The sequence below is a fragment of the Populus alba genome, chromosome 15, assembly GCF_005239225.2.
Source record: "Populus alba chromosome 15, ASM523922v2, whole genome shotgun sequence".
NCBI lineage: Eukaryota > Viridiplantae > Streptophyta > Magnoliopsida > Malpighiales > Salicaceae > Populus > Populus alba.
The window spans coordinates 15,714,526-15,739,213 of record NC_133298.1 but is presented as its reverse complement, the minus strand read 5'-3'; the positions used below and the strand labels follow the sequence as shown (position 1 = coordinate 15,739,213).

Sequence of the window (24,688 nt, the reverse complement as noted above, 5' to 3'; positions counted from 1 at the left end):
AAAAAAGTAAAAATATGGAGACACCTTTGCCCCCATTTGTGTTGATTCTTTTATCCTTTGGATATTTTTGTTATTTTACAATAATTAAAATATTGAATAGATAAAAAAATATCCCCAGCTTAAATTTAAATTGTGTGAAAATACAAAAACATGCCTAACTCCAAGGCAAGTGTTTTTTTTTAGAGTTATAGACGTCATTTGCTATTATAGTGAATTTATTAAGCCATTTAAGAATTTATTTTCTCATTCACGTGGACAGCATCTTTTTATAATAATTTATTTTTTTTATAAAAATTAATTGTAACCTTATTATTTCTAATATCAACAAATAATCATATATTTTAATTTTTTATTTTTTTAAAAATTAAAGATGGAATTTCAACATTGCAAACCCGAATTTAAAGGTGAGCAAAAAAAATTAAAAAACCGAGAAAACTAGAAAAAAAATAACCAAAAAAACTAAACCGTGAAAAAAAAACCGATTAAAATTTTGAAAAAATTAACCGGTTCGGTTCGGTTTTATGAGCCTAAAACTGAAAAAACCAAAACAGAAAAAAACCAGAAAAAACCAAGCCAAAACTGAAAAAACTGAGCCGAAACCAAAATCGGTTTTTGTCCTAAAAAACCGAACCGAACCAAAATCGGCCAGTTCGAACGGGTTTCAGTTCAGTTTCAATTTTTTTTTAAATAATAATTTCAATTTAATTATTTTTTTTTAATAAAAACCAAATCAAACAAAAAACGATCACCCTTACCTTATTTCATTCATTCATACACATCCAAACCTACCTCGTCACTTGAAACCCAACACCGCGCCATCAACAATGGCAGCACCTCGCAAGTCATCAGCTGCATGCAATCCCCTTGGCATAACTTACTTATTCAGTCCAATTATACTCATGTATATTAGCAACCATGCCCAACTACCTTTGTCTCATTCACAACCCTGCATGCCATGCGTCAATCAACCCTTGCCCGTCCCTTAAGGAAACCCTTTGCATGCATAGCTTCTCCAGATGCCACCATGTTCTCTCCATATATGCTTTGTACATGTTTATATCATGTGTAAGCAAATACTCCATTTTGAGCGTAGTGTTAGAGAGATGGGAAAGGGCAATGGAAGTGATGAGGTTTTGGTGGTGTGTAGTGATAGGAATATGGGGACAGGGATAGCAATGTGGGATATGGAAACAGGAGATCGTATTTTGCATATACCAACTTGTGCTTCTCCTCTTCGTGGCTTGTTGTGTCTGAGAGATCAGTTTCTTGTAGCTTCTCAGGTTAACAAACATGGGTCTGTTGGTGGCGGGGCTATCTTCACTTGGTCATTGAACAAGGTAACAAAACCTCAAAACTCCTTTTGTCCTAAATATCTGTTGTCGTAATTGGTCTCTAGTCTCTAGTGATGAATCAATTTCACGCAATAATTTCTTGCTATTTCTTGTGATTTTCTTTTGATCGTCATTGGTTTGGTGGATATTGCACCTAAAGCCTGGATCCATTAAAGAAATTGAATCAAGTAGGCTGCTTCTCCTTTTTAGCTACTATAATGTCTGTTTTTGTTTTTCGAGGATCATGGAGGTTCTTTTTTTATATTTAGCAGCGACAGCCCACCAGAAGTATTAAGCAGCGTAGTTGAAGACCTGAATTGGTTTTTGAAAATTTTGAATTATGATTCTGCATTACTATAAATTTGTTTATATAATTGATGTCTACAGATGAACTCAGATTTTCCAAATAGTTTTTCAGTTCTGTTATAATTTCCTCAATTTCCCTTCCCAGACACAGAATAGAATTTTTTGCATAAAGCAGATCATATAAAAAGTGTTCTGCATACTTCAATCACATTTGCTTTTCTTAGCTATTAGATGTAATAAGTTTCTGGTTGGAATCGGTAAGATACTAATATGATGGAAGTGACTTTTTTTTTTTTTTTTTGCTGATCTGCCACAAACGTATTAGAAAATGGGGAAAAGTAGACGAAATCAAGCCAAGATTCTGAATTGCTATAAAAATCTTGTTCATTTTATGTTCTGATGTTTCAGCCTCAACAACCTCTTCGAAGCTACCCACTTGAAGCCATCGGACCACTTGGTTGCACCAAGGACGGCCTGTTTCTTGCAGGTGGTTCTCCATCTGGAAATGTTTACCTCTGGGAGGTTTGTTTGCTAAGCGCTTGCTTGTTATTTTGAATAAGTGGAGGAAAAAGAAAAATGGAAAGAGCCCACTTATATAAACGAAATATGTTCTATCCTGTCAAGAAGTCAAGACTCTGTTTCTTTCGACGAGTTCTTTTAAAACTTATCTAGACCGCATTATTTCTCATGTTCTGTGATAAAAATAACTGATTCTTGTTTTTATTTTGCTGAACTTAATGGTAAAAATTAGAGTTTGGACTTCATAATATACTGTCCCCATTCTGAAAAATAGATTCTAATAAGATTGTTATAACTCGTAGGTTGCAGGTGGAAGATTACTGAAAACCTGGCGTGCGCATTCCAGGTGCTTGAAATGCTTGATTTTCTCTAATGATGACTCTCTTCTTATTTCTGGTTCAGAAGATGGTGTGGTCTGTGTGTGGTCCATGGTTAGGTAAAGATTGAATCTCTACTGCCAACTCCTTTTATCACTTGTAGAAAAGAAGTTTAAAGGCCAAATCATATGAATGGTTTATGCATCATACTGATTATCAAATTGATGGAAGCTTGCTAGATACAGAAGATTTTGGAAGCTCATGTTCATTGTTGCACTACTCGTCGGAGCATACATCATCCGTCACCGGTCTGTTGACAACATCGGGCATTGCAAACTCAACTTTTATATCAAGTTCTCTTGACGCTACATGCAAGGTTCCTAGTCATGTATTGGCTTCATTTACAATTCATATAAATTTAGCGTTGAAATTTCTTATGCTCAGGACAGGATATAATTTCGACTTTTCTAGGCTTGGGACGTGTGCTCGGGTAGGCTTATACAAACTCAGGATTATCCACTAGGGATAACTGCAATCGTCACTGATCCAGCAGAGCAGCTTCTGTTCGCTGGAAGCATGGATGGAAGAATATTTGTTAGCGTGCTTGATATTGGACTCCCGGAGGATCCTTTTGCTGTTGCCGGAGATGAACCAGTTGTGCTAAAAGGACACAAGTAATGTATGTATGATGAATAAAAGCTTGTTGAAATTTATTGAAGAATAAACTCCCTCGATATAATAGAAATGGTAGAGGAAAACAAAGGAAAATCTGAAAGTCTAACATGTAAAGTTACTGTTTCTAGTTAGCAAATCAGGTTTTAGAACTAACTGAAAATTCCAATTGCTTCAAGTTTCTTAAATGTGCAGTTGAACTGTCAGACTGATTACGCATAAAAAAATTATCTGAGATTTGTGACAATGACTGACTCACCCAAGTTATCTTCATATGAGTTGGTGGATAGATATTTCATGTATACCAACAATTATTTAGGTTTTTTTAGCATGATTCTTCTCATATCTTGCCCCAATAGCATCTGATAGTTATATTGAATGATTCTAAGAAGTTCCTGCCCTCAATGCAGTGGATCTATAATGGCTTTGACCTTCAGCTCGGGGGGTCTGATATCTGCTTCTGAGGATTGCACTGTCTGTCTCTGGGATGTCGTTAGCCAGGTGATCATACGAAGATTTAACCATCAAAAAGGTAAACATGACCCTCTTTGCTTTCTCAATCTCAAGAACTCATTGTTTTTTTATGTTACTGTTCTGTTCTGGTACCAATTAAGTGGAGGATCTGAAAACGAATGAAAAGCGTTTCATACGGCACTCATTAAGTGTTGTGGATTGGAAGTTTCTTGTTTTTTTTTCAAAGTTTGACTACAAAGTTTTCCTGTTTTGAAATTTGAGTGATTCTGTGCTTTCTCAAGCAACAATATCAATTGTTTTCATCTGTAAGCAGGGGCAGTAACCAATCTTGTAGTGATTCCACGGTCTTTGCTGCATTCTGCATCAAACCATCGAAGAGTTTCCAATCAGTTCCGCGCTTCAGTGCTCAGAAAGTGTCCTCAGCCAGCCAACTCATCTAATGGGATTCTCACTCTCCTTCACACATGTTCTTCCCCCAAGGATCATCAGGCTCCTGTGGATCTCAGAAGAACCAATTCACTGGATCAGCAAATATTTGAGATGGAGGTCTCTTTTTCTCCTGTCTAGTATGTTCATGCTGCTGGTTGCATGCATATATAATGAAAGAAGATGCATTGACATGCAGAGAACATACACTATGCTAATTGCAAAAACACACAAATATCTGCTATCTTATACAATATAAAGAGTGGTGAAATAGATTTTGCTTTGTTATTTCTTTCATGTTCTTCAATATGTACAACTACAAGTAGCATAAGATGCGTTCTTATTTCTCTGCTTTGGAATGTAAGCAGCAAGAACAGACACCTGCAGCCATGCAAATGAAGGTAGAAACAAGCATGGACCATCGTACATGGGCTAGAAGGATGACGAATCATGTCATGGAAATGAACAGCCATTTGCAATCTCGTCTGCTCGACTTGATGCAGACTCGATTGTTATTCGCTACTGAAAATGATTCACCCACTACAGGAAAGAGTAAGAAGCTGAAGATCGAAAGTCCACCACCACAACAACAAGAGAAGATATCACAACCCCCTAGTTAATCTTCCATGATTTCAAAGCAGGAATTACCAGGAAAAGATATGAATCTGGCATTGTATTATGTCTTTGTTAGGGTGCAAACAGGAAAGGAGGAAAAACGTAAAAAGAAGAGAGATGAAGGGCTTTCTTATTCTAATGATTTGCCAGAGCTCATGCTATAGAAAAACTCGAATCACCAATTCTTAAGTGCTTAGATTTGCTCAGTAGAAAAGTAAGGAAACTCTCATGCCTGTTGTGTATTTGCTAAGCAGCAGTGCAGCATTCTTCTTATAACCATGCCACTCACTGTGGTTGTGTTTCTGGTAAAAGCCTGAAAATAGCTAGATGCTGGTTTTAAAAGTATTTTTTATTTAAAAATATATTAAAATAATATATTTTTTAAAATTATTATTTTTAATATCAACATTTTAAAATAATAAAAAATATAAAAAATTAAATTTTAAATTAAAAAAAATTTAATTTTGTCCAGCTTTGAAACACAATACCAAATAGAAGCTTGAAATATGTTGTTATTATAGGATGATTAGTGATTAAGAAGGTTAATAATTTGGATTTAATTTTTTTTTTTTTGGTGCTAAGAAATTAGGAATTGAAGAGAAAGAAGAGTAAAGTATAATTATTCCCTTTAGTTTTAATTATAAATTTAACTTTTATATTTTTATGCTTATTTATAATTTATTTTTTTATTCTTTCTTGAAAAATAGAATAAAGGAAAGATAATTGGGTAAAATGAAGAAACTTCACCACGAAAAAAGGTATTCAAAAATAAAAATAAAACTATTAAATTAATTTTTAAAAACTACAAGGACTAAGTTATAATTAAATGGTGGAAAAATTTACGTACAATTAAAAAAAATCAAAAGTAAAAAACGCGAAAATATCCCGAGGGGTGGGGTTCATAATGACGTGGCAGGCAAAACGGGTGTCATTGATGCAACAATCTTCAGTCTGATAAAACCCACTGCCATATCTCTCTTACTGAGTCTCAGGCCTCCGCCGTTCCACTCTTCTCTCCCTCGAAAGACATAATTCCTCCGCCATGATCGCGCTGAGCCGCCATTCCTCCATCGCAAAAGCGGCTGTACCGGCTGTTTACCGTTTGTTTAACATCACTCTGAGCAGGTTCTTCAGCACTGCAAGTGCAGCAGCTGAGGCGCAGCTGGACCCCGACTACTACTACTACAACGAGCCGCCCCGACGCAACCCGCTTGGCGCCATGGATGACACAGAAAATTCTGTTCCAGGAAGAGGAGTGCAGTGGGCGTTTATAGGAAGCCCACGCGCGAAGAAGCGCGTGTATGCTGAGACTCTCTCGAAGCTTCTGGAAGTACCTTGCATTTCCATGGCTAGTCTCGCTCGCCAAGAACTTAACCCTCGCTCTTCTCTGTATAAACAGGTCTCGGAATTAATTAATTAAATAAATGCCTTAGCTTATCTATTTACTTGGATTATTTATTAGTGAATTCATCATTGCAAAGCTTTTACAAAAAGGAAGTGAAGGGGAGAAATTAACAGAAAATTGACAAATTGTGTCTAATTTGATTTACATTGAGAATGATTTGTGGATTAAACTGTGAAACTGCTTATCGTTAGTATTGAAACCATAAAGGAAATCGGTAGATAATTGTGGCCCTGAAGTTTGCCGATTATATTAAGTGGTATTATAAAAAGGATATTTTTATTTTAATGGAGATTTGACAGTGGTAAGCTCTCATCTGTGGTTGCTTGTTGATTGTAGATTGCAAATGCTGTGAATCGTAGGATGCTTGTTCCAGAGGATATAATTTTTGGCCTGTTATCAAAGAGGTTGGAAGATGGGTATTACAAAGGTGAAACTGGTTTTATTCTGGATGGAATTCCTCGTTCACGGTTACAAGCTGTAAGTCTTCATTGTCAAAAACTGGATTCTTCAATTTTTAGAGGGGTCAATATGAAAATTATCAATATTGGATATTTGAAAATTTTGGGGTAGAGGGTGAGGTGGAGCCCCCTCATGACTACATTACATGCCGACCCTGTTCTTGTAATAAAAGATAATTCACATGACATTGTTGTCATTTCCATGCTAAGAAGTACCTTTTTCTTGGAGTTTTTCTTTGGGATAGAGGACGTATAGTTTATGTTGTTGAGGTTAGTATTATAGTCTTTTGCACTTTCTGGGATTTGTTTTTAGGTGGATAGCTGCTTATGAAGTATAGATCTGCTAGGGTCAACACTACCTGATACTGATTTATCTGATCTATTTTCATTTTCTTTTGAATCTGTGAAGGAGATTCTTGATCAACTTGTGGAGATTGACTTGGTCGTGAATTTTAGGTGCACTGATGATTACTTGGTGAAACACCAACAAGGTAGTTTCTTTTCCAAACTTGCGAAGTGAGCAATTCCTGTGGTCTAAATATTACCTCATATAAATTATAACACTCTTCCACTGTCATCGCAGAAGGTGTCTGGAAAGAGAGTGTCTATGCTGAACAGGTAACCGTTGTGCTTTTATCTTCTTCTTTGTCATTTTGTTGATTGATTCCTATTGCATGGTATTCCTTTTGTGTGGATTATTTTTGGACAACTGCCAACCTGCACACAAAGACATGGAAAAATAAAGGCTAAAAGAGGATTTAGTTTCCTTTTATGTTTTGCTGGAGATTTGTCATATGTCCAGTTTTTTTCTTTTTTTACCCAAAACCCTTTCTTTTGTGAATATGTAGTTTCCTTTATGTAATATTCCTTTTGTGTGGATTATTTTTGGACAACTGCCAACCCGCATGCAAACACATGGAAAGAAAAAAAGGCTAAAAGAGGATTTAGTTTCCCTTTATGATTTGCTGGAGATTTTTCATATGTCCAGTTTTTTTTTTTTTTTTTTCCTTTATGTAATAGTCCTTTTGAGTGGATTACTTTTGGACAACTGCCAACCTGCACACAAACACATGGAAAAAAAGGGCTAAAAGCGGATTTAGTTTCCCTTTATGTTTTGCTGGATATTTTTCATATGTCCAGTTTTTTTTACTCAAAACCCTTTCTTTTGTGAATATGTAGTTTCCTTTAAAGCAGGGTTCTTGGTACTTGATCTATTGCACTAACAATTTAGATGATACTTGATTGTGCTAAAAATTGTATCATACGTATCTTACTGATAGGATCAGTACAGTTTGCCTTTGGATTTTTTATCATTAAAATTTTTGTTGTCTCCTCAGAGCAAGCCACTAGAAGATTATTACCAGAAACAAAATAGGCTTCTTGACTTTCAAGTAGGCAGTGCACCAGCAGAGAATTGGCAGGGGCTGTTGGCTGCGTTGCATCTACAACACATAAATGCTGCGTGCTCTTCAAAGAAACCGACCACATCATCTAGCATGCTCTGAAATTCTTATCACCCTATATTAGATTGAGATGTCAACTTTACTGTAAATACAAGTAATGTGAATAGCGACACGAGGAGGAAATTTCTATAGCGAATGAGATGGGAAATGCAAGTTTCCATGTATTGTCTTGCTTACTAATTGTAAGAACTGAAGAAGGTGTGATGATTCAAGTCTGCAATATATAGTCTTTCACTGCTAAATATGAGAAGATCAATGTTCTTGTAGAATAACAGATACATGAAATCTTGAGTAATAACATGAAATCTCTCGAAACGTTGACATTTGTTGCACCTTTTTCCAACAATATTAAATTAGCAAAAATGAGTTGTGTAAATTTCTTCCTTGCTAATTGATCTTTGGTTAGTCTTTACAATGGACACAGACTGATATGGTACAATTCTTGAAAGTGGGAAAAAGTGATGATACATATTGCTATTTGGATTCTCAGATTGAGGTAAACAGCTTCAAATTTGTGCTGTGCAACTCATGCTGCGAGGATACGAAAGATGGGAGGCAATCTCTTGGAGCAGCTGATATACAACTCATCGATGGTGTTCACCATCTGCTGTTCCCTGGACCTGAACTGCATACTGCAAGTTCCAAAGAATGTCCTCAAATGATGGACGGCTCCATGATTCAGAACAAATGCATTTGTTCGTTATGGTAACCACAATTGATAAAGATTCTTGTGAGCATGTGGCCAGAACAATTGGGTTTAACAATTTTTGGCGCCCCTCTTGGCTGCTACAAGATGCCTGAAAAATTGCAGTATATTGATGTCAATGTCAGATAAGGTGTCATCAACCTTAAACCATCAAGCATATATTGAAGAAAATGGCTAAATGGACATAGGCGTAGCTATAAGTAGTCCTCATTCAATATTATCAGTGATTGCTTATGCACATTGCCAATATGTTCTGCTTTAATTCAAGAGTTTCTGCACCTACCAATTCATCTAGTAGAAACTTGTCTCTTCTGGCAGACACTGAAGGGCCAACGAGTGATTCAAGTAATATGAAGCCAAAGCTACAAACATCATCCTCTAATCTTTCCATTTGCCTGGAAAAAAAGGATTACATGAAGGTAATTATCTATGCATAGGTGAATGAATTTGTAGTTTGCTTATGGTCAAGTTAGTTCAAACCATGCACTTCATGAGTTCTGAAACTTGATAAATTGAACCAGAATCCTTGAGGATCATGCCATGATGATATTGTAGATAAAGGAAATTCTTACCATGATTTTGGGCCTTCTCCATTTTCCTGAAGAAAATAAAACCCAAGTCACAGACTCATAAACCACTCAATCAAGAGTTCATAGCAAGGCTGGCCATTTGATCTTATAATTAAGGAGCTTACCCCGCAATTTCCAGCTGCTTCGGAGACGATGGAAAGTCCATAGTCACTCAACTTTGCTATCCCATACTCATCAAGCAGGATATTGTTTGCCTTCAATCGATTGTTAAAAGAACCAGGAATAACTCCAGTATGCAAAAAATGAATAGCCTTTGCGATACTAGTTAGCACCGCCAGTCTCTCTGACCAATTTAGAACCTTTCTAGGATTGTCCTCTGCACATATAGGGCCACGCTTAGAATCACTTAGAATTTATAAGTCTATACTGACCGCAAAATGTAAATAACTGTGAAAAGACCGGCTCTAAGTGACTCTACAAGATTGTAAGTTATAAATAAGAGTGAATTTAGAGGATGGTTCGCTATAAAAGTCAAAATGGGGTCACCAAGAAAGTCAAGATTCTTCCATGTTTGCATGTTGTGTATGGATATCATGCTTCAGAATCGCTTACAAGTTTCAATCACTTATAACAAGGTTTCTTTAAGAATTTGCCCAAAAATTACCAGAGAGATAAGCTCTGAAGTTGCCGTTAGAAACATATTCGTATACGAGGAAGACTTTGTTCACTGTGTAATCTTGTTCCCCACCATCAATGCAGTGTCCCAAAAGGCAAACCAGATGCGGGTGGCGAAGCCTTGCAAGCAAGTCCAGCCTGAGTTTAAGATTTCGCATCGAATATTTCTTTGATGAAGGTATGCACCTTATAGCAACCTGGGTTCCATTCTCTAATGTTCCTCTGTAAAGCTGGGAAAACGAAGGAAAGGGATGGTTAAAAATGATCAGGAATGGTGTTAATAAAAGTTTGGGTGATTAACACGATCTTGATTGCTTCCATAAGAAAATACACTTAAATATGCATGATGTATACATTTATATAGGGTATGGGCAGATCTTCTTTTTGAGTTTTTCACTTTAATTTCACAGCTCCAGCACCACAAATAGCATGCATGGCATTAGCAGCTGCATGTGTGTCAAAACCAATACTTGGAAACTAGCAACTAGCGACTGAAATGAGGTCTGTGGAATGAGAAAATACTTAATCTGTGTGAATTATTAGAAGTTACAGCTCCTCACTTAGAGCATGCCTTGCATGGGACTAATGAACTCAGTTGGGCACATTGACTAAAATCAGAGCATGAAAGGTAGCTATTAATTTCTCTACTTCATTTTCCCTACACCTCCTTGATTAATCCTACTAAAGCCTATGATATGCCACACCATTAAGGCTACAAAATAGTGATCAACAGCTTTATAAGATCTAGGGGAATCACCATTGAGACTTTTACTGAAAACATTCATTAAAAAATCAGTAATTTGGAAGTTTTAGACACTATACCTTTCCATGTGAACCATCGCCCAAAATGGCAGAGTTATTAAAGTTGTTTGTTGCTTCCTTTAACTCTTCTATTGTGAATGATCGGCAAGCTGGGCGACCTTGTATACCCAAATTTGCAGCCTCAGAAATAAAGCCTGAAGACAAAGTAAAAATGAAAACTATCAACTTTAAGCAATATATTTTAGAATTCAATCGACAAACTCAGAAGAGCTTTTTAGACTAAATTCTGCAAATAAAGCCAAATTTCTGCAATGTCTGCTCGGAGTTTTTCTTAGAGGATGACCTACTTGCATTAGAGAGGATCTCAGAGGAGAATCCTGTCACTGATTTCTCTTGTGCTGCTTTGTGCAACAAATGCTGCTCTGATATCCCTAGATGGCAATATCTTTTGCACACCATGAGAAGACCGAAAGCCAGGAGAACTATAATGACAAATATACCAGCAATCACACCAACTAATAATACTATTTTTTTCTCTCCAGATGGTTTCCTTTTTACAGGAACATCTATACAAGATGATTCTGCATGCTGATGATGTAAATCAACAGATAAGCAATTTCCACCAAACTTTACCACTCTATTTCCTGATTCAGTACTCAAACAATAAGGCAATCCACCAGTTAATCTGTTATTAGATATATCAACAAGCTGGAGTTTGCTGCCACAGTTTAGATGAACTGGAAGTGAACCACTCAACATATTTGATGCCAAATTCAAGTAGCTGATGTTGGGCAATGAGAGAAGGGAAGCAGGGAGTTTTCCACTTAGTTCATTGAATGACATATCGAAATGCTGAAGCTGACTCAGCTGGCTATATTGCCCTGGAACCTCACCAGACAAGGAGTTGTTGCTAAGGAAAGCCATGACCAACCCTTTAGGCATTGAAGGTAGATCAGAATCTAAACTGTTTCCACTCAAATCTAGCACATTCAGTTTACTTAACCTGTCAAGATTCGGCAACTTCCCGGACAAATCATTGCCAGAAAGAATAAGATCAACAAGTGTGGTTACTCTCTGGATTGAAGATGGAAATGCACCTTTCAACTGGTTGTTCCTTATGCTTAGAATTGTCAGATTAGACAATGAATCGAACCAATTCGGGACTGTACCATTGAAGAAATTGTCATCCAGGTTAAGAGTTTGAAGTTTCACCATTGTAGAAATCTTGGGGGGGATGGAACCGAAGAGATTATTTGAACTCAAATCCAAATATTCAAGTGAAGACAACCTATGAATTTTGTCTGGAAGGGGACCCCAAATGCCTAAAGACACAAGACTAAGAACTCTCAAGCTGGTTAGCCTTGAAAGAGTGGTCACAAAAGAATCCATAGAGAAGCTCCCTGATAAGGTTTGATTTGGAATTGCAAATCCCACGAAGTTTTTGACCTTGGCTGGCTTGTCTCCCACAATTCTAAGCTCAGTGACAACATTGTTCTGGCATTTCATATTGACTTGTGTGGATGGAGATAAATAGCATAAATCCATTCCATGATTATTCCAAATTTCTAGTTGACTTGGATACTCTAAATGCTTCCTTATCTGAAGAAGGACTTGTGTTTGTGAGGATTGTAGTTGATGAGTACCAGTAATGAGAAAACTCCACAGAAGACATGACAGAAGAAACAAACTACAGTGCCCCATGGAAGAACTCTCTTATCACTCCACACACTTTATGGAGCTTTCAAGCATCTGAAAGCAACAAATAAAAGATACTGATCACCAAGAGAACTTGCTAGTGAATTAAAACAGAGTTGAAGCAGACAGTAACCTGTGAAGGATCAAAATAAGTTGGAATAACTTCCGCGTGAACTCTTGGATTTTTGAATGGTTTTGTTAAAAACTACACTTGACACAGTTACAATGACTCAAGAATTTACCTCAAATCCATAAAAAGGAATCTGTAAATGCTGAGCTTTGGAACAGGCTCAAAACCACCCACTACGCAGAAACAAAGAAAACACAGTCAAACAATAAACTGATCTTTGGAGATAAGCAGAAAGAGAGGTTAAAAAGATTCTTGCTTGACCCTTCAGAAGAAGCAATATAGGACTTAAAAATGCTATCGAACAAGCAACTGGAAAAGTTTGCTATGAAAGTTTTTCCTTCCCGATGAAACACCAGCTAGTGAACGATAGTGCAGTGAATATTTTGCATTTTTGTTGAGAAGCTTAGGATTTGGTGTGGTGGGGAGGGGGCCTGGAGTAGATGCAGTTACTGCTTCCACATGGTGTCTTCCTCGAAGATTGTGAGCTTTTTTCTAACATTAATGGGAAGAGATTTTAGTAATGGCACAGTTGGAAGTCGAAACACTTCCTCTAGCACTGGACACAGCTAGCAGTGAAAATGCTTTTGCTGAAAATAAATAAAAAAACACCATCTTAGTGAAGGAATTTTCTATTATACTTGCCAATCCAAGTGTCTCGCCTGTCCTTGTACTTAGACATCTGGTTTTTATAAGAAAAATATAAACACCGACAGAATCTTAAGGGAAAAAAATTAAAAAATGTTGCTTTCATTGCCAATATACACAAGTTGGCAAGGTGGGCTTAAAGAAAATAACCTTGCATGGCCTTGGAACTAGTGATTGCTACTTACCATAAGAGAGACAGGCTAGCTGGATGGCTGCACTGGTGCAGAGTCAGCATCTTCTCACTGAAACTTTCCTCTGATTGGCAGGCTTAAGGTTGAGGATAAGAAAAAAAAAAAAAAAAAAAAACCTGTCTTTTTGCAGATATGAAAAGATGAAGTGTCAGTTAAGAGATTCTAGAATCCAAGTCTGCTTTGAATTAAAGACAGATTTTCTTTGTATTATCCATGTCCATGGCAGCAAGTAGCCTTGAATGATTTCCCTATTCAATTCTCCAACATCCATGCATTGATAATATATAGCAGTAATGCTTCAATGGTTAGACCTTTATTTAGACTATGGCTAGATTTATTGTTTATTTAGACCTTTATTTTCACCAATTTGTCAACAAAAGAAAATACTTTATCATAATATTTAAATATATTTTTAAATAAAATCATACTTTAAAAAATATCCGCCGCAATCGCAAAAAAACATGCTATTACAGCTAACCTTGCATTAATTTATCATTAGAAATACTGAAAGGATAATTAAAAACAAATCATCATATCGTTCAACATGATTTGGATATGACTCCTTACTTTAAGAAAAGATTCGATCTTTACATAAAGATGGCTTGAAAACTAAAATTGAGATTGAAAAGACAAGAATGCCCCACATTTATAAAATCAGTAGGCCATGCCATGAGAGGAGAGAGGAGCGAGGAGTGGACTGAAGACTTTTCCTCCTACAGTCCCACCCCATCCGTACCCTTCATTATAGTTTAAAAAAGGAGTTTTTTTTTTTTTTTTATAATCAAGGATATCCTGAGCGCTGGCCCAGATTAATACCCTTTCACACTGGATAGCAAGTGCTCCCCAAACGGCCGATTGCAGATAAAAAGAGGGGTCGAACCCCAGATCTCATAAGCGACGAGAGTGTGCCTAACCACTCTGCCAGGAACCCCATAGGTAGTTACAGGAGTAATTATTTTATTTGTGAATATATTAAAATAATATATATTTTTATTTTTTAAAAATTAATACATTAAAAATTATTTAAATTTTTTTTAAAAAAAATACTTTCAAAATAAAATAAAAAATAAATGGGTCTAAGAGCTTATTTGACCACCGCCACCAGAAGAGTTAGCTTAACAAGGCAGAGGAGCATTTATGATGTAATAAATGAGAACTCAGATGCATAGAGTACTGGATGACGATGGAATATATGAGTTAATGCTTAACAAAGGACCATCGGTATAAAAGGAATTTTCATATTAAAAAAATATCTAAAAAAAAAAAATCATCAATGTAATCTATATAAAAATAAATGATTAATTTAAAATTCAGATTAATGATCGCATTTTAATAGGATTTTATAAGAAAATGTGAAAGAATTTTTCTTTTCTTTCCACGCAAAAGGTTATATTTAAATTAGTTTGTATTGAAATTAAGTTTTTTTCAATAATTTTTAAAACAATTGAATTAAAAAAATTACATTTTAACTTCAAAGTTTACTAGGAATAATTAATTTAATTTAATCTCTATTATCATCCTCCATATTTTTAAGCTTTTAAGTGTTTTTTTATTTGAAAATACATTAAAATAATAATATATTTTTTAAAAAAAATTATTTTTAACACCAATATATAAAAAAAATATAAAAATATTAATAAAAAAACTAATTTAAAACAAAATAAGTTAAGTTTAAATTTTTTAAAAACACGAGTTGACTAGCGTTTCCAAACGGGCTTAAATTAGTTTGTATTGAAATTAAGTTTTTTTCAGCTAATTTTTTTTTAAAATAGTAATTAAAAAAATTACATTTTAACCTTCAGAATTTACAAAGAATAATTAATTTAATTTAATCTCTATCTTGGTCGTCAACACTCTTTGAGTCCGTTTGACATTATAGTAACTATTTATTTTTTCAAAGTGTTTTTTATATTTAAAAATATTATTATTTTTTATTTTTTAAAATTTATGTTAAAACATTACAGCACATCAAAAAAAATAAAAAATATTAATAAAAAAACTAATTTGAAACAAAATAAATTAATCTTTTTTAAAATCATCTTTGCACCGAAAAAGCAAAAACAGACGGTGACTTAATCATTAATCACCGATAATTAATCATCATTAGTAAAATGCAGAGTTCTAAAAAGTAAAAAAAGAGAGATTGGTGATGAGGATGAAAGCCCATTTGTTTAGGCTCAAGGGAAAGGGCCCACAGTATCATGGGGTGTCTTTATCAAATAATTCAGGCCACTGACTCTTTACAGCCATATGATGTTGTTATGAGTGAAGACCACATGCCTTTGCTTTTGTTATTTTAAAATTAAATAAGCTAAATAAATAAATAATTCCAGCAATCAGATCATACGTTGAAAATCTGTCACTTGGGGGACCGGTCGTCCCCTTTGCATAATTAACACCGGATAGGGCAATGATTTTATATTTTAATGATACTTCACAATCTAAAAAATAATCATGCATTGAAAAAATTATTATTATTATGTACGAAAAGACTTGAATTGAGTTAGTTGTCTGTACGCTGAGAATTTTTTTTTTTTGATAAAATTATTAAATTTACATAAGAATTCAGTCTCAAGTTAGATTTTAAATTAAATTAAATAAAAATTAATTTATATAATTAAATCAATTTAATAGTTTTACTTGTGATTGGATTAATCCAATCAAAATTTAATTTAATTTTTTTTAAAAAATCAAAATAATATTATTATTATAATTTTATCTTTTTAAAAAATATTGAAAAGCGATATTTTAGATCAGCTTGTTTAATTTATGAACTTTGGTCATGCGTTTGTTTAAGTTTAATAATTTTATTTTTAATTTTTTTATTTAATTATATGACAATAAAAATAGATATTTGCTAGAAAGACAATGAATAAAATCATAAAAAAAAATTTTTTTTTAAATTGTCTTTTTTTTTTCAAATAATAAAAAAAGTTTTTTTATTAATAGCATGGCTCATTAGACAGCAGCAAGTATAAAAAGACAGTTGCAGAATCAGGAACCTAATTTTATAAATCTTGCTTTTTTTTATGAGAAGCATTGTTTTTCAAGTATAAAATTTATTATAATTATAAAAGAAATTTTTGATTAAAATATTTAAAAAATCATAAATCAATTATTTTTACGCGCCCATATAAAAAAAATATATAAAAACAATAAATCTGAAAAAAAATATATAAAAAATTTACAATAATTTTTTTTAAATAGTTGATTTATTCTCATTCAATATTATATTAATAAACAAGTTATTTTGAAAATTCTACATATTAAGTTAATACATAATTATTAATAAAACAATGGACCATATCATAAAAAAGCCCTAATATTCTTAAAAACAATGGTACAAGCAGAAAATCGCCAGAAGAGAAATCTCATGGCAGAGGCAAGTTATGTCCATGGTGGGAAGAGCGACGTAAGACAAAAGGGCAAGAATCATGCCCAAAGAGTGAAGAGCAACTACAAAAATTGAATCTGATTTGGTCCTCAAATACAGAAGCCGCAGCCCTAAATACATGAAGCAGAACAGGAAATCAACGGTAACAAATTTAAAAGGTGATTTGATGTTTTCAACTGATTAGTGAATGATCAGCGTGTTTAGGCAACATGAGCATTCCTGCAGCCATACCAGCAGCAAATCTTGGATATCAACTGATCTTCCTGGTAGAGAACAGTTGTAAAAGATTGAGGAATTTGTTGCCAGCAAAAATGAAGAACAAGAAATATATAATCTACTCTGAGAGAACACGAAGATCCCGGATGTTCATCATTCATCGAAGAAGAAGAAGAAGACCGATCACATATTCTGTACAGAGCAGCAATGTTGCCAGCAAGAAACATCAATGGCACCACCTAATATTACAGAACCCGAGCCGTGTTAAGTTGCATTTTCTTGTAAGATATAAGAACTATTGCCAGAAGCACTAAAGAGAGCTGAGAAATCATCCATGAAAAACACTTCAGAATTGGAGCTCAAATTCATAAGCTGGTTGAAACAAGAACACAAAAGATGAAATGCATGCCAGGCAATCCTGATAGAACAATGAACAGCTCTGAAAATTTAGTTTGAAGTTCAATCTTAAAACAACACACCTGAAAAATCTTGTGTCTTGACAAACTGACAAAAATTCAGGCTAAGGACTGCATGATCCTTCAGAAGATGCCATTATCCAGCGAGCATGCCACATGCTAGAAAATTTTGAATCCAAAATTTTTTCAGTGTTGGTGCAACATGCCATTGTTAACTTGAAATGGCTGTGGCTGCAAATTAGAGTTCATTTACCACTACTAGCTATGCTCCTCTGTTCTATAGTTAGAAATTTGGTATAGCTATTAACTGTGCTAATCCATCATCTGGAAACATGGTTTAACATTGGTCGAATTGCAGCTTTGAAATCTTCGAAGAATCTTTGCTCGGAAAATCGGGCTGCACGTTTCCTTGCAGCTGCAGCCATCTTGAGTCTGTCAGTTTCTGGCATCCTTGAAACTTTGAGGATGGCATCTGCATACTCTTCTAAAAGAAACCCCGTTTGCTGCCCATCTTCTCCATTTTTGGCCTGCAGAATTATGAGCTGAAGAGAGGAAAGTTAGAACATCAATGTAATTTCATCCAGGGCATTCTCAAGATGACAGAAAAGAGAAGTATCATCATTTAAATGAAGAAAAAAATTAGAAATGCTCACCAATTGGCATGGCGCCTGCAGCCATATACTCCACAACACTAATGCCAAAGTGTTCATCTACCATAGAATGCATCCTGCCACAGAACCTCCCAAGAGTTTCACCAAGTCCCTGTCAATTGGTCAAGGTTAAAAGTTCAGACATGGATCAAAACACTAGGGTTTTCTTCCCTTTCTATTTCTCCAGGTAAAAGCAAAACGCCATGAAAGACTTTCCCAGTATATATGAATTCATGAGAAAATATGCCCCAAAAGACAGAGGATGTAGACAAGAAACACTGGAGAGGAAAGGAGGAAAATACCTTTATTAGGATAAAGCTAACTGAGCCTAAAGAACTCCAGATAAAGAAGATGGTAATAAAACTGAAACCAACTTGAAATTTAACTACAAATCATTAGCCACAAAAGAAACTCTCGAACTTAATGATTCATTGTATCAATTAGCACACTATCCTCTTTTTTTAGATTATCCCATCACCTCCACAGACCTCTCATCAAATTTTCTAGACCAAGCATCATATTCTACATCAAAAAAATGGGTTAAATAATAATTCAGCTGTGAGGCACAACTCGCAATTCCTCGGCCAAATGAAATCTCGTATCAAGTTAGTTATAGTGATGCAAGAATACTCTGGCTCGGTCAGAATCAAGTCATGAATCATACAAAAGCAAAGAAAACCTAACGAAAGGCTTTTTTTAACTAGTGAGACACTAAAATAAATATCAAATTGATCAACAAGCTGAACCAGAACAGAGTATGATCAAAATTGAGGATTTGGTAAAATACCATTAAAGACAACGCCATTAAAATGCTTCTACAGTCGCCAAATCAAAGCAGCAGCAACACAAAGAAGGTGAGCCTTGTCTTCTGCAACGATCCTATGGTCACCACATAACCTTGAGAGGTATTCTCGACCTCTTTCAACTAGTCAATATGTTGATAAATAAAATATCAATGAAGGTTTTCCTTTTATTTTTGTTGCGTTTTCTTTCGTTTGATCGGATGCGCCCTTCTAATATGTTGTTTAAGTTTAACATGACTTCTGGACTTTCTTTCTTCTTTTTTTTGGTGCAAAATAAATTTAAAATTCAATCAAAATTAAATATGAGATGTTAAACTTCTTTGCCGATAGCATTATATATATAGATGTTTAGGCAATGACACTGCTTGTAAAAAAACAAAAACAAAAAATTCAATATTTGTGTCATTAACTTGATTGAATTCAATGAAACCTACGTAATGTAACAATTGGGTTTAAATCATAGAAAATGATAGAAGACGAACTGTATAAAAAATATTTATAGTAATAATTAACTAAAACAAATAAGTTGTTAATATTATATTTAGGAAGACAAAAAAAAGGTAATTGAAGATTCTTTGTCATTCAATTATGAACATGCCCACCACGAGAAGACCTTGTTAAAATGGTCTAAACCTTATTGCAAAAGAGTGGATGGCAATATTAAAAGAAGTTATGGGTCATTAGAGCAACTCCGCAAAAAAAAAAGTGATTATTTGTCTATATTCAACCAATTAATTCTATTTAACTCAAAAATAAAATAATAAAAAACATTAAATAAAATATCCGAGAGAATCCAACCAAATTGAAAAAAAAGGATAAAATAAAAAACAAAGTTGGAAAAAATAGAATCCGACTTTTCAATTAAATAAACACCGATATAAAATAAAAACATTAGTTTTAAAAAAATATTATATAAAACAAATAAATTCCAAGTAAACCCTCTAAAACTGGAATAATTTTAAGAACCTGCAATTCATAAAACTTACCCAAAAAAAACTATAATCCAAACAAATTAAAAAACTCAGAAAAAAATCTCTCTCAAACAGAGAGAAAATCATCCCACCACTCTGGTTCAATTCGAGATGGCATGGAAGAAAGTTAAAAAAAGCAGTCGTCATCTGGATGCGTTTTGTACAAGGATCATAATGCTTTGAGAAAATCAGGGAGGCTGGAGATCTAGTGAACTGCTGACGTATAAATATTTTTTAAACTCTAAGTTATTATTGACGCTGTTAAGTATAAATAATAAAAATAAAAATAGATTATGAATTTTCATATTTTACTTTTAAATTGTTCCCAGTATCTAAAAGAATCATTTAAACAAAATTATCCATAAAAAATCTATCCATGCTTATATTTCTAATTTGTATTCATTCATGTGAAATTAAAATTAATAAATTATATTATAGTTTAGTAAAATATTAAATTAAAACTTAGTTATTTTCTTGTAGAGGATAGCTTGGTTATTGTCTCATGTTATCTTTGATTTTTTAATAGACTCTTACAAATATTGTAATATAATAGAAATTCTGGTAAATGAAGATATTTTAATTTTATAATATTAAAATATAAACATCAATATAGATATTACTATCTTCATTCTACAAAGTTCCAATGTTTTATCCAGTTTTATTTTTTCAAGAGATTGTTCAAGAGTTCTCAATTATAGATATTACTAAATATAAGTAATTAAAATACATAAAATAAAAAATAATTCTAGATTATAATCTATCATGTTCTTAATTTACATCCTGTTACATAAATTTCTATCATAAATTCAAATTACATTTATTTTAAAATAAAAAAATAATTTTTTTAATTGAAATGATTTTTTAATTTTTTTAGATGCACTATAAGAAAAAATAACACTCTCTTTTTTCTAAATTTTGTTTTTGCTTAAAAAAACATAAAATTTTATTATATAAGAAATTCTGTTTCAATTTCAAATTGTATTTATAAGAAATTATTAAATATCATATTTTTAAAGTTTTTATATATATATATATATTTGTGTTTTGTATTTTTTTGACTATTAACTATTAAATCAAATAATAAAAAAACTCATAAAAATAACTCATAATTTTCTTGTGATATATATATACGCTTTTATAACAAATGGTATATTCTAAACCCGAACCCGAATAACCCTGGCAAAGAATCCACACCACCAATTTAGACGAGGCCCGACCCATGGCCACCATCAACCCTAATTTGCCTTTATAAAATCACCAAGCAAAAACCCATCATGCCCCCTCTCCCTCTTTAACTCTTCATATCCCACTAAGCTATGCCTCACCATAAACCCTAAAACACATAAAACCCTACCCTACCCTAACAACACAGCCACCGCTGCCACCACACCATCGCGGCCGCAAAACATCTCATTTCCTCAACAATGGCTCTGTATTTGCTATACGAGACTTCATCAGGATACAGTCTTTTCCAAGCCAGCGGTATTGATGAAATCGGACAAAACACCGAGGCTGTTAGGAACTCTGTTTCGGACCTTAACCGGTTTGGTAAGGTAGTGCAGCTCACTGCTTTTCACCCGTTCGATTCTGCTCTTGATGCTCTCAACCAGATTAACTCTGTTTCTGAAGGTACAGCTTTTTTTTAGGCCCGTTTGTTTATATATGTCCATGTTAATTGATTTCTTGGAAGTGGTTAGTTTTTGTAAGCTGTTTTATTTGAAGCAAGTTGAAAACAAGAACATGTCGTTGCTTTTTTTTCAAGTAGTAATTAGCTTGTTGATATATGTTTCTGATGGTGAATGGACTTAATTAATCTTTGTGGATGCTGTTTTTCGGTTGTTCTAGTGGTCAGTTAACTTTTTATGAACTGAGGAGACGGCGTCGTTGTTCTGATAGATAGCTGTGTTTGCTTTGTTTTTTAAAACTGGGTGTTTTTGGTTCTTGAGAGGCCCTGTCTTTATTGGTTGGTTGGGGGGAAACTGTGTCTAAAGAAAGAAAGCAATTCACGTGTAGAAAATGTCTTAATTGATAATTTTTCGTCACTGATAAAGTATGAGTAATTAACTTTGCTGCGGTTTCACTGGATGAATTGCTTGTTTTGTGCTATCCGAGATATTAAATGACAGATATTAGAGATGTAATTGGCTCTCTTTGGTTCCATATTTAAATTTTCATTGTTAGTTCATGTCTGGTTTGTTATTGGTCTCTGTTTGCAGGTATCATGACTGATGAATTGAGAAACTTTTTGGAGCTTAATCTCCCAAAAGTCAAGGAAGGAAAGAAGGCAAAGTTTAGTTTGGGAGTTGCTGAGCCAAAGATCGGGTCTCATATCTTTGAGGTGACAAAAATTCCTTGCCAAAGTAATGACTTTGTTCATGAGCTTCTTCGCGGTGTAAGATTACATTTTGAAAGGTTTATCAAGGACTTGAAGGTTTGCATTTCTTCATATTCATGCTTTTCTTTTATAAAAGCTTTTCTGTTGTTTGCTTTCATGAGGTATGTTTCTCACAATTTTATTCTTTTCCTCCCTAATCCCTTTATACAGCCTGGTGACTTGGAGAAAGCCCAACTTGGTCTGGGACACAGTTACAGCAGAGCAAAAGTGAAGTTCAATGTAAACCGAGTTGACAATATGGTTATTCAAGCAATTTTCCTTCTTGATACTCTTGATAAGGATGTCAATTCATTTGCAATGAGAGTCAGGTTTGTGATTGATTTTTATACCGAAGAGCTGTCTGCATTATTTGGAATTTGTATCAATCTAGCTGTATCTCCTCTAACACTTAACTTCCTACAGAGAATGGTATTCTTGGCATTTCCCCGAATTAGCGAAGATCGTCAATGACAACTATCTCTATGCCAAACTTGCAAAGTTCATTGATGACAAGTCCAAGTTGTCTGAAGATAAACTCCCAGAACTAACTGACTTACTTGGAGATGAAGATAAAGCAAAGGAGGTTGTAGAAGCTGCCAAAGCATCAATGGGTAGAATTCTTATTTGTATATTACATGTCAGCCAATTTTTAATCCTGTCTCATATTCGACTCACCTTTTTCTTTCCCTTTTGCAGGGCAAGACTTGTCCCCCATTGACTTGATTAATGTCCAGCAATTTGCTCAGAGGGTAATGGACCTCTCTGAGTACAGGAAGAAGCTCCATGAATATCTAATTACAAAAATGAATGATATTGCTCCCAATTTGGCTTCCTTGATTGGTGAAATGGTCGGGGCTCGTTTGATTTCTCATGCTGGAAGTCTCACAAATCTGGCCAAGTGCCCTTCTTCCACCCTTCAGATCCTTGGTGCTGAGAAGGCACTCTTCAGGTGTTTTTCCATTGCTAGTATTCTCTGAATATGGCATAACTGTATCATATAATTATGAATAACACTTGTCCTTTTCTATTGCTTCACAAAACTCCAAATAGTATTTAGAGTTTTGCTCCCTTTGGAACTTGTGTACTCTTACCTGTTCTGCTAATGTTTTTCCCCTAAAAGATTCTTCCACGTAGATTTTGAGTTCCAAATATTCACCTTTATGATGGTTTGTTCTTAGGGCACTTAAAACTCGTGGAAACACACCAAAATATGGTTTGATTTTCCATTCATCTTTTATTGGTCGCGCATCTGCTCGCAACAAGGGACGCATGGCTCGCTATCTTGCAAACAAGTGTTCTATTGCATCTCGCATTGATTGTTTTTCTGGTAAATTTCATAAATTTTTCATAAATTGGTTGACTATTTCAACTCTCTAGAATTAGCTTATTTTTACATCTTGTGTTGCAGAGAACGGGACAACTGTTTTTGGGGAGAAACTAAGAGAACAAGTTGAGGAGAGATTGGATTTCTATGACAAGGGTGTTGCACCTCGTAAAAACATTGATGTGATGAAAGCTGCAATTGAAAGTACTGAAAATAAAGGTGTGAGCCTGAGTAAAAATGATGCTGTTTTTTTTATATATATATACACCTTCAAAATATTTGGTTTTCTGTTGGAAGTGTTTCCATAGCATCTTCAATTGCATTGTTAACATGCAAACATGATTTGATGAACAACCTTTGTGTGTTCCTGGCTGTAAGTTTTACTTGCCACATCCATTTCATGATTGTTCTTTAAAAATGACCTGTTTAATTCGTTGACATTTGTGCTTTCACAGTTTTGAGCTCTTGATATTGTTTGTTTACTTTGTGTTTTTAATTGTTGGATTCTCTAGATACTGATATGGAAACTGAGGAAGCAACTACTGTTCCTTCTGCAAAGAAAAGCAAGAAAAAGAAATCAAAATCTGATGCTGCAGAGAATAGTGAGCTTATGGCTGAAGACAAGCCAACAGTAAATGGAGGTGCTTCAGAGGATGCTAAATCGGAGAAGAAGAAGAAAAAGGAGAAGAGAAAATTGGAGCAGGAGCAGGCTGTTGAGAACTCAAATGGTACTAACGGGGTTGAAGCTGAGGAGGATGGTATTTCCACAAAGAAGAAAAAGAAGAAGAGTAAGGATCAAGATGGAGAGGATCTGCAAGATGCCAGTGACATGAAAAAGAAAAGGAAGAAGAAGTCAAAAGGTGAAGAGTAGTGAGTTTTGATAACTGTTTGACGTATCCGAGTTGCTGTTAATTGTGTAGAACTGGCCTTCTGTTCACTGTGATCTCGCCACAAATTATGTTAAGATTAGATGCCTTTAGATCTCTACAAATTATGAATTGTAGCCCTAGTTTTGGTTTTGTGTTTATTAATCTGAATTATCTTGGTTTTTTGCCCTCTGGATCTGTGTTGTTGTAGCAGGATGATGATAATATCCATGACCAGCCAATATGTTGCGGTCCTGGAGATATATTTTTGTGGTTTTAAGTTGAGATGGTTTATGCCTTTACCAACTCTATGGAGATTCAGGGGCATTTTGTGTGATTTTAAATTTTTTTTTA

General features: G+C 34.4%; 4 protein-coding genes and 1 long non-coding RNA gene across 15 annotated transcripts; 3 read left to right on the top strand and 2 right to left on the bottom strand.

Annotated features, from left to right (window-relative positions):
• Positions 1-879: 879 nt before the first annotated feature.
• On the top strand, positions 880-4,927 carry LOC118057583 (protein ROOT INITIATION DEFECTIVE 3). Its single transcript, XM_035070213.2, has 8 exons — positions 880-1,337; positions 2,046-2,159; positions 2,459-2,592; positions 2,705-2,849; positions 2,945-3,147; positions 3,556-3,677; positions 3,933-4,165; positions 4,414-4,927. The coding sequence occupies exons 1-8, from the start codon at positions 1,017-1,019 to the stop codon at positions 4,663-4,665; spliced, it is 1,524 nt and encodes a 507-aa protein (XP_034926104.1). The 5' UTR covers positions 880-1,016; the 3' UTR covers positions 4,666-4,927.
• A 662-nt stretch (positions 4,928-5,589) lies between these two features.
• On the top strand, positions 5,590-8,581 carry LOC118057649 (probable adenylate kinase 7, mitochondrial). Of its 2 annotated transcripts, XR_012168070.1 has the most exons (6): positions 5,590-6,059; positions 6,402-6,542; positions 6,933-7,014; positions 7,107-7,141; positions 7,861-8,168; positions 8,477-8,581. XR_012168070.1 is itself a non-coding variant. In XM_035070297.2 (5 exons), exons 1-5 carry the CDS (start codon positions 5,703-5,705, stop codon positions 8,026-8,028), a joined length of 783 nt encoding a protein of 260 aa, XP_034926188.1. In that variant the 5' UTR covers positions 5,590-5,702; the 3' UTR covers positions 8,029-8,228. The 2 variants fall into 2 exon arrangements, 1 of the variants encoding a protein (XP_034926188.1); XM_035070297.2 differs by lacking the exon at positions 8,477-8,581 and having other exon boundaries at positions 7,861-8,228.
• On the bottom strand, positions 8,191-13,464 carry LOC118057648 (probable inactive leucine-rich repeat receptor-like protein kinase At3g03770). 8 transcript variants are annotated; one of them, XM_073404929.1, is made up of 9 exons: positions 13,315-13,464; positions 12,597-12,976; positions 11,007-12,408; positions 10,720-10,853; positions 9,887-10,127; positions 9,387-9,598; positions 9,265-9,290; positions 8,976-9,087; positions 8,191-8,783 (listed from the first exon to the last, which is right to left on the bottom strand). In XM_073404929.1, the coding sequence occupies exons 3-9, from the start codon at positions 12,358-12,360 to the stop codon at positions 8,571-8,573; spliced, it is 2,292 nt and encodes a 763-aa protein (XP_073261030.1). In that variant the 5' UTR covers positions 12,361-12,408; positions 12,597-12,976; positions 13,315-13,464; the 3' UTR covers positions 8,191-8,570. The 8 variants fall into 8 exon arrangements, 7 of the variants coding, with proteins under 7 accessions (XP_073261030.1, XP_073261029.1, XP_034926185.1 ...); XM_073404928.1 differs by having other exon boundaries at positions 12,597-13,071; positions 13,315-13,435; XM_035070294.2 differs by having other exon boundaries at positions 12,597-12,657; positions 13,315-13,435.
• A 3,111-nt stretch (positions 13,465-16,575) lies between these two features.
• LOC118057589 (uncharacterized) lies at positions 16,576-19,098 on the bottom strand. 3 transcript variants are annotated; one of them, XR_012168047.1, is made up of 4 exons: positions 18,784-19,098; positions 18,000-18,108; positions 17,410-17,888; positions 16,576-17,250 (listed from the first exon to the last, which is right to left on the bottom strand). It is a non-coding gene; the product is annotated as an uncharacterized lncRNA (long non-coding RNA). The 3 variants fall into 3 exon arrangements; XR_004688982.2 differs by having other exon boundaries at positions 16,578-17,169; positions 18,784-19,097; XR_004688983.2 differs by having other exon boundaries at positions 16,578-17,122; positions 18,784-19,097.
• Positions 19,099-21,039: 1,941 nt separating this feature from the next.
• On the top strand, positions 21,040-24,636 carry LOC118057591 (nucleolar protein 56). The gene is made up of 8 exons (XM_035070220.2): positions 21,040-21,399; positions 21,987-22,201; positions 22,316-22,473; positions 22,568-22,755; positions 22,841-23,093; positions 23,323-23,471; positions 23,553-23,687; positions 23,981-24,636. The coding sequence occupies exons 1-8, from the start codon at positions 21,195-21,197 to the stop codon at positions 24,337-24,339; spliced, it is 1,662 nt and encodes a 553-aa protein (XP_034926111.1). The 5' UTR covers positions 21,040-21,194; the 3' UTR covers positions 24,340-24,636.
• Positions 24,637-24,688: the final 52 nt, after the last annotated feature.